The following is a 12,171-nucleotide window of genomic DNA, read 5'->3' on the forward strand; positions in this document are numbered from 1 at the left end:
TGTGAAAAGTGCTGGTGGTATTTTGATAGGGATTGCATTAAATGTGTAGATTGCTTTACGTAGATATTTTAAGAATATTTGTTCTTCTGATCCATGGCATGGAGTGTCTTTCCATTTCTTGGAGTCCTCTTCAGTTTGTTTCATCAGTGTTTATAGTTTTCTGAGTAAAGGTCTTTCACCTCTGGTTAGGTTTATTCCTAAGTATCTTATTGTTTATGGTTCAGTTGTAAATGGTATTGATTCCATAATTTCTCTTTCTCCTGCTTCAGTCTTTTTTAAAAGTTTTTTTTTTTAATGTTTATTTTTGAGAGAGAGAGACAGAGCATGAGCAGGGGAAGGGTAGAAAGAGGGGGAGACACAGAATCCAAAGCAGGATACAGTCTCCGTGCTGTCAGCACAAAACCCGACTTGGGGCTTGAACTCGGGAATGGAGGGATCATGACCTGAGCTGAAGTTGGACGCTTAACTGACTGAGCCACCCAGGCACCCCTCTTCTGCTTTATTCTTGGTGTATAGAAATGCAACAGATTTCTGCATGTTGATTTTGTATCCTGCAACTTTAATGAATTCATTAATCAGTTCTAGCATTTTTTTGGTCCAGTCTTCAGGGTTTTTTTTTAATTTTATGTTTTATTTATTTTTGAGAGCAAGAGAGACAGAGCACGAGCAGGGAGGGGCAGAGAGAGAGAGGGAGACACAGAATCCATAGCAGGCTCCAGGCTCCGAGCTGTCAGCACAGAGCCCGACATGGGACTCAAACTCACAGACTGCAAGATCATGACCTGAGCCGAAGTCAGATGCTTAACTGACTGAGCCACCCAGGCGCCCCTTTAGGGTTTTCTATATATAGTATCATGTCATCTGCAGAGATTGCAAGTTTTACTTATTCCATGCCAATTTGGATGCCTTTTATTTCTTTTTGTTGTCTGATTGTTATAGCTAAGACTTCCAGTACTATGTTGAATAAAACTGAGGGTTGACATCTTTGTGTTATTTCTGCCCATAGGGGAACAGCTCTGTTTTTTCCCCATGGAATATGGTATTATTAGCTATGGGTTTTTCATATATGGCCTCTATTATGTTGATGTATGTTCCCTCAAAATCTACTTTGTTAAGGGTTTTCATCATGAATGGAAGTACTTTGTCAAATGCTTTTTCTGCATCTATTCAGTTAGTTCAAAATTTCTATTTCTTCCTGTTTCATCTTTGGTAGTTTATATATTTCTAGGAATTTATCCATTTCCTCTAGGTTGTCCAATTTGTTGGCATATAATTTTTCATAATATTCTCTTATAATTTTATTTCTGTAGTGTTGGTTTTATTTCTCCTCTCTCATTTATGATTTGATTTATTGGACTCCTTTCCCTTTTTTTCTTGATAAGTCTGGCTGTACATTCATCAAGTTTATCAGGTTTTTCAAAGTACCAGCTCCTGGTTTCATTGGCCTGTTGTATTTTAATTTCCATATCATTTTTTCTGCTTTAATCTTTATTATTTCCTCCTTTTTGTTATTTTTAGGTTTGTTTTTTCATTCTTTTTCTAGTTCCTTTAGGTGTAAGGTTAGGCTGGTCATTTGATATTTTTCTTGCTTCTAGAGATAGCCTGTATTGCTGTATACTTCCGTCTTAGAACCACTTTTGCTGAGTCCCAAAGGTTTTGAATTGTTGTGTTTTTATTTTAATGTGTTCCCATGTATTTTTTTCTATCTTCCTTTTATTTCCTGGTGAACCATTTATTGTTTAGTAGCATGTTCTTTAACTAAATTCCATGTGTTTGTGGTCTTTCCAGATTTTTTCTTGTGGTTGACTTCTAGTTTCATAGCATTGTGGTCAGAGGAGATGTATGGTATGCTTTAATCTTGTTCAGTTTATTGAAGCTTGTTTTGTGACTTCATATGTGATCTCTTCTGGGGAATGGTGCATGTGCACTTGAAAAGAATGTGTTTTCTGCCACTTTAGGATGAAATGTTTTGAATATATCTGTTAAATTCATCTGGTCCAGTGTGTCATTCAAAGCAATTGTTTCCTTGTTGATTTTCTGTTTAAGATGCTCTATTGATGTAAGTGGGGTGTGTTAACATCCCCTATTATAATTGTATTATTATCTTTTAGTTTCCTTTATGTTTGTTATTAACTTTTATCTATTTGGGTGCTTTCATGTTGGGTGCATAAATATTTAAAATTGTTCTGTCTTCTTGTTGCAATGTCCCCTTTATGGTTATATAGTACCCTTCTTTGACTTTTGTTACAGTCTTTGTTTTAAAGTCTGTTGTGTCCAATATAAATTTGTTCGACATCCATTTGCATGATAGATGTTTCTTCATCCCCTCACTTTCAATCTGCAGGTGTCTTGAGGTCAAAAATGAGTCTCTTCTAGGCAGTACATAGATGGATCTTGTTCCTTTTTTTGTTTTGTTTTTTAATCCTTTGACACCCCATGTCTCTTAATTGAAACTTTTATAGCATTTACATCCAAGGTAATTATTGATAAATATGTATTTATTGCCAATATATTATCTGTTTTTGTGGTTGTTTTGGGAGATTTCTTCTGATCTTTTCTTTTCCTTCTCTCTTCCATGGTTTGCTGGTTTTCCTTAGTGATATATTTGGATTTCTCTTTTTTCATTGTGTATCTATTACTGGTTTTTGATATATCATTACATTAAATTTGTATATAACATCTTTGGCTTAAGATGTCTATAGTAACTGATGGTCATTTAAGTTTGTACCCATTCTTTTTTTTTTTTTTTTTAGAGAGAGAGAGGATGAATGAGCAGGGGAGGGGTATAGAGAGAATCTCAAGCAGGCTCCACACTCAGCGTGGAACCCAATGTGGGGCTTGATCCCACAACCCTGGGATCATGACTTGAGCCAAAATCAAGAGTCGGACACTCAACCAACTGAGCTACCCAGGCGCCCCTGAACCCATTCTAAATTCCTCTCTTCTCCATGTTTTAGGTATATGGTTTCATATTTTATATCCTTAAATTTTGTGAGTTCCTTGACCGATTTTTACAGAAATAATCATTGTTCCTGCTTTTGTGTTTCCTACTTGTATACTGTCAATTTTGGTCTTTCCTTTCCACTCTAAGAGCTCCCTTTAGTATTTCTTTCAGGGCTGGTTTAGTGGATGCAAACTCGTTTAGTTTTTGTTTATCTGGTAAATTCTTTATCTCTTTTTGGATTCTTAAAGCCTTGCTGAGTAGAGTATTATTGGCTGCAGATTTTTCCCATTAAGCGCTTTGAATATATCATGCCACTCCCTTCTGGCTTGCAAAGTTCATGCTGAAAAATCTCTAGGTAGCCTTATGGGGTTTCCCTTGTATGTAACTGTCTACTTTTGTCTTTCCACTTTAAAATTTTTTTCTTTACCACTATATTTTGTCATTTAATTATAGTATGTCTTAGTGTGGGCCTGTTTTTATTTATTTTGTTGCAGGTTCTCTGTGCCTATTAGATCTCTATCCTCCCCAGATTAGGGAACTTTTTAGCTATTATCTCTTCAAATACATCTTCTGTTCCCCTTTTTCTCTCTTCTTCCTCTGGTATTCCTATAATGTGAATATTCTTCCTCTGGTATTCCTGTAATGTGAATAATATTACTGTTGATGGAGTCACTGAGTGCTCTAAGTCTATTCTCATTTTGTATAATTCTTTTTTCTTTCTTTTTTTCAAGTTGATTACTTTCCATTATTCTGTCTTCTAGGTCATTAATTCATTCTTTTTACAGCATAGTGTTAATTCCATCAAGTGTGTTTCTCATTTTGTTTATTGAACCATATATCTATACTCTATTATTCCTGTTTTAAGGAATCTCTGTTTTAAGAGTCTCATTGATGCCTTCCACTCTTCCCAATTCCAATGAGTGTCTTTATGATCATTTATTTCAATTCTCTATTAGACATGTTACTTATATCTGTTTCACTTACCTCTCTGGTTGTCATCTTGTATTGTTCTTTCATTGAGGACAAAACCCCCTGTCTTCTCATTTTGTCTAACGTTCTGTGCCTGCTTCTGTGTGTTAGAAAAGTCAGCTACATCTGTTCTTGGGAGTAATGGCCTTATGAAGATGTCTTTTAGTGCCCTCTAGTATTGTGTTCCCTGTTCTCCGGGGCCTGGTGTTTCCAGGAGTGTCCTGCCTGTGCTCTATTACTATGTCCTGGCCACTTTATCCTTTAGGACAGTTGTCTGCAGAGGCTCTGTTTGCCTCTTGTGGGCAGTGTTTGGTCCCTGGTCTGACTGTGGCGAGTTTTAACTAGGTGTGCTCTGGTGTACTTGTGAAATGAGACCTATCACCACCACTGCCAGAACTGAGGACCTGCAAATCTCCCGGGTTGGGAGACTTAGTTTGGTAGGGGTTGGGGCTGGTCTTCTGGGGGAGAGGGCCCTCTGCTCTGGGACTGAGGCAAGTATGCCTAGGAGGGGTACTTCCACCAGGTGTGGGGGCATGGCTTGTTATAAGTAAGTTAGGTAGTGAGTGTGGGGGATGTGCTGGTTTCTGCATTTGGCTCTGTGCAAGTTGAGGGGCCAGGGTTTGGGGAGTTGGTGTCTGTCAGTTCCTTTGTTTCTGGAAGAGTATTTCTGTCTGTGAATGCTGCCTCTCTTGAACGGGCTCTGAGATGAGCAAATAACCACTGCACTGTGTGCCCCAGGTATTCTTCAGATTGTTGTTTCCACACTGTATGTCCACAAGCTGTTTGCTTTGCCTTCTCTCCAAGAGCAGCTCCAATGCTTCTAGGCTCTCCTTGAGCCAAGCCCACTGACCTTTAGGACTCAGGCTTTAAACCACACTCATTGGAAGCACTCCTAAAATTTGGGCCCTCTCACTTTCCAAGACAGTTTGCTATGGGGATTCATTTTCCCTGTGCACTCCTCTGTGTGTTTGTCACCCTTCTCTGAGACTGCAACAACCTGCCCACTGTAGTGGTCACCATCTATTTTTCTTCTAAACCTCGTCTCCACACTATTTACTTTCTTTAGTGTGGTCTTCTCTCTACCTTTAGTTGTGGAGTTTGTTCTTCCAGTCTTCTTGTCAATTTCTGTGGTATTTAGGATTATTAGACAGTTATCTAGTTGTATTCATGGGTTAAGGTAGGCCTAGAATCCTTCTACTCTGCCACCATCTTCTCTGTTTCAGGATGGTTTGCAGTTTTAGACTCTTTTTTTAAAATTTTTTTTTAACGTTTATTTATTTTTGAGACAGAGAGAGACAGAGCATGAACAGGAGAGGGGCAGAGAGAGAGGGAGACACAGAATCTGAAACAGGCTTCAGGCTCTGAACTGTCAGCACAGAGCCCTATGCGGGGCTCGAACTCACGGACCATGAGATCATGACCTGAGCCGAAGTCGTACGCTTAACCGACCAAGCCACCCAGGTGCCCCTAGACTCTTTCTGATAATCCACAGTTGATCATATTCCCACAAGTATATAATATATCCCGTCAGCTTTCTAAACACCTGTCAATTTCAGAGTATCTTTGTAGAGATGAAACACATTACACCTTAACAGTGGCACCGAACTGTCCCTAGTCAATGTTTTTTCTTCACACATCTGGATTCTGGCACATTTTACCTACTTGTAATGGGTAATGTATATGAAAATCATTCAAAGTTCACATGTAGAGGAGCAAGATTTGCCAGTACTATTCATCCTTATTCCTTATCATATATCATTCAGAGTTGATTATACAGAATACTTTTTGGGTTCACCATTTTGACATTTCACATGCAATCCTAAAGGTCCAAGACATGGAATACAGTAGTAATTAGGAGCACAGATTTAAGAATAAGACCTGGATATGAATCCTAGATCTAACATTTGCTAGTTCTGTTACCTGTGGCAAATTATCAAATATCTCAAGCCTGTCCCTTCATCCATAAATGGGAGATAATAATAGTGTTTTTCTCACATAGTTGTGAGGATTAAATGAGATGTTGCATGTAAAGCACAAAGTACAATGTCAACCACATGCTAAGGTCTCAGTGTGTTAGAAAATATCATTATCATTTGCCTAGAGTAATTAGCCATTTTGCTGATAAACAAGATTATTTCCATTGAGCAAAGTTTGGGAGCACATTATTTAGCTAGAGAGCCTAGTCATAGCTACTACTTACCACCATACAGACTATGTTGGGTATACTATTCAATTATATGTTGTGGCTCTGAATATGAGTTCATTTGTTCTCTGTCATCCATATACATTTATAATAAAAATTATGTTATTTTAGGAATAACAAATTAGGAAATTTGGTTACATGGACCTCTGAAATCTGATGAAAGCAGAATGAAATCTCTCTCATTCTCACAAGATTAATGTCCCTCTAAACCAGAGGTTGGCTGACTATGGCCTTTGTGCTAAATCTGGCTCACCATCTATTTTTGTACCTTCCACAAGCCAAGAATAGTTTCTACATGGTTTAAATGGTTGAAAAAAATAAAAACATTCTAAATAAATAAAAAATACATTTTTTGAAAAGAGAACATATGAAATGTAAGTCTTAGTGTCTGTAAATAAAGTTTTATTGGAATACAGGTCCACTCGTTCATTTATATATTGACTGTGGCTGCTTTCATACTACAGTTGCACAATTGAGCAAAGGAGACCTTACGGTTTACAAAATCAAAATATTTACTCCGGCCCATTGCAGAAAAAGATTGCTGATACTACTTGTAGAAGGATGAGGTGTGCCATAAATACACGACTCATGTCCCCCTCATAATATTTGCCAGATTTTCTATGGGACAAGAGACTAAATAGCTAAGCTCCAAACATCTGAAGGGCAAAACCAAATTTCCTAGTCTTTTATAGCAAGGGAGACAGAAACTCATCAGGCTCTCAATCAGCACCTTTGGAGTGCTATACCTGAAGAAAAGAGAGGAACCAGAGGTTGAGTGACTCTTATTAACACTGCAACTCAGCTCAGTGTCTGGATTAAGATGATAAGTACCTTACCCTTCCTTAAGAGGAAAAGGGTCACTTCTCTGGTAGAAGATACCATGCTTTCTATGTCCACCATATAAACAAACAAAATATTAGTCATGCAAAGAAGTAGGAAGATGTGACTGACAAACAAAATAACAGCAAACCCACAGGTGATCTAAATATTGAAGTTAGCATAAAAGGACTTTAACTGTGATTAATATGTTAAATAGAAAACAAGAACAAAATAGATGAAAAAATGGAGATTTTCACAGGAATTGGAATCTATTTAAAAAATCAAGCAGATATTCTAGAAGTGAAAAATATAGTACCTGAAGCTAAGGACTCCTTGGATGGATTTAAGAGCCAACTGTGTAAAAGAGGACAGAAGTAATGAACTCAGATACAATTCAATAGAATATAGCTAAAGTGAAGCAAAGAGAGAAAAAAGGAATGAAAGGAATAGAACAAAGGGTGAGAAAGTAACTTGCAGTGACTAGTATATTTAAGTATTTCGATTACTGATGAGCTGAATGCTGAATATGATCTCAAATTTATACAAAAGAAACAAAAATTGAATTTTTAACAATCTTAACTTCACTCAGGAATTTATTAGTGATCTGTCCCACTTTTTGGTACCTAACTGCTTGAAATATAAATGAGATAATATGTGAACTAAATTATCAGTGAATAGATAACACCTAAGGGCTTTTTAAGGCACTAATTTATTTTTATTTTATAACTTTAAATATCTTTACTTTTTCCTGTTTGTTGTAATGCCAGCTCTTTTTTTAAAATGTTATCTTATTATTTGAGAAAGAGAGACTATGAGCAGGAGAGGGGCAGAGAGGGGGGTGAGTAGAGAATCCTGAGCAGTCTCTGCAGGGTGAGCCCACAGAGCCTGATGTGGGGCTCGAACCCACAAAACTGTGAGATCATGACCTGAGCTGAAATCGAGAGTGTGACACTCAACCAACTGAGCCACCCAGGTGCCCCACACCAGCTCTTTTTTTTTAAAGTTTTATTTAAATTCAAGTTAGTTAACATGCAATGTAATAGTAGTTTCAGGTGTACCGTATAGTAATTCGATACGTCCATATAACACCTGTGCTCATCACAACATGATACCACCAGCTTTTTAAAAAGTCTTCTAAACAACTTTATGTATAAAAACAACTTTTTATGAAGGATTAAAAATATGATAGATTGCAAAGAAAAGGGTTAGGGGATTGAGATTCAAGAAGAGTTTTATGACTGCTAATCCTTTGGGAAGACAGGGAGCCCTTGATAGCTCAAGGGGTGAAGAAATTTCTAAGAGCAAAAGATGTAATCCTTAATTATTCAGAAAAGCAGATGAATCTTTTTTAAAAGGCAGAAAACAAGTGACCTACATTAAGTGGTTCTAAACCAGAGGGATCCATGTTACAATTACTGAAGTTGTTTTTTTTTGTTTGTTTGTTTTTCCTAAAATTCATTCTGCCTAAGAATTATAAATTAGAATCTCCAGAGGTTAGGCAGGTGGATTGTAGGAAAAGCTCCAAAGGCATTTCTCTATGCATATTTCTTGCCTGACATAAGGTATGGATAAATTAAAATTTTGAAACTTTTCAACAGATTTTGAGAGAGAGAGATCCAAATGCAAAGGGGCCTTTCAAACTTGGGTGAGCTGAAGCTTTGGCTAGACTGTAGACAAGAATATATATTAAGGAAGTAAGTAGAAGTGTTAGAGAACTTAGTCAACTGATGGGCATTGTTAAGCAAATTAGGCACATTCAGACTTATATAATTATTTGTCATATGCTTACTATATTATGTCTGATAAGAAAACTCTCTTAGTACACTTTTCACTCATACTGAGCAAAGGCGGCGGTTAAAGATACAATGAGAAGGGAGCAGGCAGAACCAGTTTTTTAACCTTTTTTGTGTGTTATGGACCCCTTCTCAGAATAATGCTTTCAAATGGATAAAACAAAATACATGGTAATATATGAGCTCCCTTAAAGTTATTTAACAACAGTATCTAACATATATAATAAAAGCCATAGTTTTAAAGTTGTGCTAAGTACAAATATTTCACGATACTTGCAACTGCAGCATGATATGAAAATATTTATGATTTCTATTAGTGACAGAATCTAAGGTCATGCTAATACTGTTGTGGTTTGTTACCTTCATTCATTATTGAAGAAAATGTTCATTTTCAGTCGGAGGTTAATGAAAATAAAGACACATTTCCTACATTTAAATTCATAGGTAACATGAACTTTATCCACAGACCGCCAAAGGGACCCCGTGTTAAGAATTTCTATCCAGGGGCGCCTGGGTGGCGCAGTCGGTTAAGTGTCCGACTTCAGCCAGGTCACGATCTCCCGGTCCGGGAGTTCGAGCCCCGCGTCAGGCTCTGGGCTGATGGCTCAGAGCCTGGAGCCAGTTTCCGATTCTGTGTCTCCCTCTCTCTGACCCTCCCCCGTTCATGCTCTGTCTCTCTCTGTCCCAAAAATAAATAAACGTTGAAAAAAAAAATTTAAAAAAAAAAAAAAGAATTTCTATCCAAAAAAAAAAAAAATTACTGTCCTATGGAGAACTGTATTAGTGTATGGATAGTGATTACTTATGATCTTTTTAATATATGTGGTGAAGTTATATATAGATATATCACACTTTATGAAATAGAAAAAGTTTCTTAAGAAATAGGCATAAATGATTGTATGTAAATCTATTTCTCCCCTTTGTTTTTATCATAAAACTATAAATTAAATTCCTCTATGGGAAAAAGATATGTTTCCCAAATGTAACAAAATTATTTTAAAATAAATCATTTTGAAAAACATTTAAAATAAAAACAAGTTTCTGAAAAAAATTAAAATCTTATAAAGTAAATATAAAAATAGTTGTTTCTTGTCTACTTGCCATGCCCAGGTTGTTATATGCAGAACTTTGTATGTATTATTATACTGAATATTAAAAATAATTGTGTGACATTGTTACTGCTCTAGCCCCCTTTTTACAGGAGCCAGGGTTGTTGTGTTAGAGAGTCAAACTAACGTGGATTCAGTCTTGGCTCCACTTATCAACTAAGTGAGATTAGTCAATTTTCTTGACCTCTCTAAATTAAAATGTCCTTATCTGTAAAACAAGGATAATATAAAAATATCATCTGTCTCATGGTGGTAATATGAGATAATGAATGAAAATAATGTAGTATCTTGTCTGGCACAATATCCGCTTATCAAGATCATCATTGGTCCACATATTGCCAACTCTGGTACATTTTCAATCTCCATCTTATGCAGTCCATCAGTAATTTTTAACACAGAAGATTACTCCCTCCTCGTTGAAAGAATCTCTTCACTTGGCTTGTCGGATACCACTTGCTCTTGAGTCTCTCACTTCACTTGACTGGCTGTTCCTTCTCAGCCTTCTCTCATACATTCTCCTAATTTTATTTAACTAAAAAAATTGGAGTATCCACAGGGCGCATTCATCAAAGGACCTCTTCTCTGATGCTCTAGATGATCTCATAGTCCTGTAATTTGAATGTCACATATAAATTAGTACTATAAAATTTATAAAGCAGCCAAGGCCTCTCCTGAGCTGTAGAGACTCACATTTCCAACAGATTACTCAACATTTGTACTCAGATATCTAGTTAGCAATACAAATTTAACACATCCAAAACTTGGCACTTCACTTGCCTTTCCCATGCTTCTCCCACATTTTTCCCTATCTCTGTAAATGTCAACTCCATCCTTCTAGTTTCTCAAGTTAGAGTCTCTCTCACATAGCATGTTCAAACCACTTAGGAAATTCTGTCCATTCTACCTTTAGAAGTTACCCAGAATCCAATCCCTTTTCACCACCTCCACAGCTACTGGTCTGCCCGCTTCCACCCTTATTTCCCTATAGTCTCTTCTCCCCACAGACAAGAGTAATCTTTTAAAAAATACAACATCATGTCACTGCTCTGCTCAAAATTGTCCATCTAGCATTAAAATAAAAGAGAAACACTATAGCTCTGTGTGGCTTAGCTTTCTTTTGTTTTCTGATCATATCTTCTATCATTCTCACTGTACCCACAATCACCACATCTTACCTAGTCTGTTCCAGCCATATTGACCATGTTGTGTTTCCTCAGACATGCATCAGGTCCATTATACTTGCAAGGTATTTTCCTCCAATATCTACAGGGCTCACACCCTCACTCACCTCCTTCAGTTCTTTGCTCAGTTGTCACCTAGCTAGAAGGCCACCCTGTTTAAAATTGCAAATCACTCAAGCACTGTATATGCCCCTCCCTGTTTTATTCTTTTGCATAACACTATCATCTGATATATCTTTTACTTAATTTATTATCTCTCTTGCCCAACTTAAATGTTAGGTCGATGTTGACAGAGATTTTTCTTTTATTCATTGCTGCATTCCCAGTACCAACAATAAATTTGTGAAATGAATGACTAATTTTTTTTTCATTTTAATACTTTATCAGGTGCTACACAGTTTATGCCTGACCCCAAGCTCATGGATCACGGGCAGTCCCATCCAGAAGATATAGATATGTACAGCACTAGAAGCTGAAATAGTCTGCATAGAGAACTACAAGATGTGTGAAGTTGAAAATAATGATGAAAAAATCATGTAAAGGGTAACTGTGATACATAGAATATAACCTAAACCAAGTTTTTCCCGTACATCTTCTAATGTAGTGTACAGTTTGACTAATCACATAAGTGATTAAAACACAAACTGAATTCAATCCAAACAATATTAAATGATTGACAAAGAGGCAGAAGTAGAAGTATTGGGATGCATTTAATGATTTTTAGCGATGTTTACAAAAATAGACTAAATATATAAACACTGATGAGACTAAAATCTGAGCAAATATGTATGTGGGCACATAAATATTTATACAGATACACATATATATTTGTTTTACCTTTTTGAAACTAATGTCAGCTATATTAGAATATTGTGTGGAAGGATGTGTTCCCCACTTTTTCATTTCCCAGAGCTGGAATAAAATATTCATATTTTATGACACTTGGACTTGGCTTCGTCTCTTTGTTTTATTAATGTTAACTCCTCTTAAATGTACAAAAACACCTCTATTTAAGAAGACCATATTCTACAAGAAACCCCAGTGCTGCTTAGCAATCTTACTGGCTCCTTAGGTGGTTTCCTATTCTGTTCTTCAGGAGAGGTACTATAAACCTTTTATTCTCAAGTCTCCTGTACCCACCAAAGATGACTGT

General features: G+C 36.7%; 1 protein-coding gene across 3 annotated transcripts in view; it reads left to right on the forward strand.

The window, feature by feature from the left end:
• The window catches only part of APOOL (apolipoprotein O like), a 97,194-nt gene extending 85,231 nt beyond the window's left edge, over positions 1–11,963 (forward strand). For all 3 annotated transcript variants that reach the window (XM_047844906.1, XM_047844905.1, XM_047844907.1), the window contains one exon: positions 11,406–11,963. In XM_047844906.1, the coding sequence (XP_047700862.1) occupies positions 11,406–11,494 (89 nt within the window). In that variant the 3' untranslated portion in view covers positions 11,495–11,963. The remainder of the gene's footprint in view (positions 1–11,405) is intronic.
• The last annotated feature ends 208 nt before the right edge of the window (positions 11,964–12,171 follow it).

This window comes from Prionailurus viverrinus, chromosome X, assembly GCF_022837055.1.
Source record: "Prionailurus viverrinus isolate Anna chromosome X, UM_Priviv_1.0, whole genome shotgun sequence".
Taxonomy (NCBI): domain Eukaryota; kingdom Metazoa; phylum Chordata; class Mammalia; order Carnivora; family Felidae; genus Prionailurus; species Prionailurus viverrinus.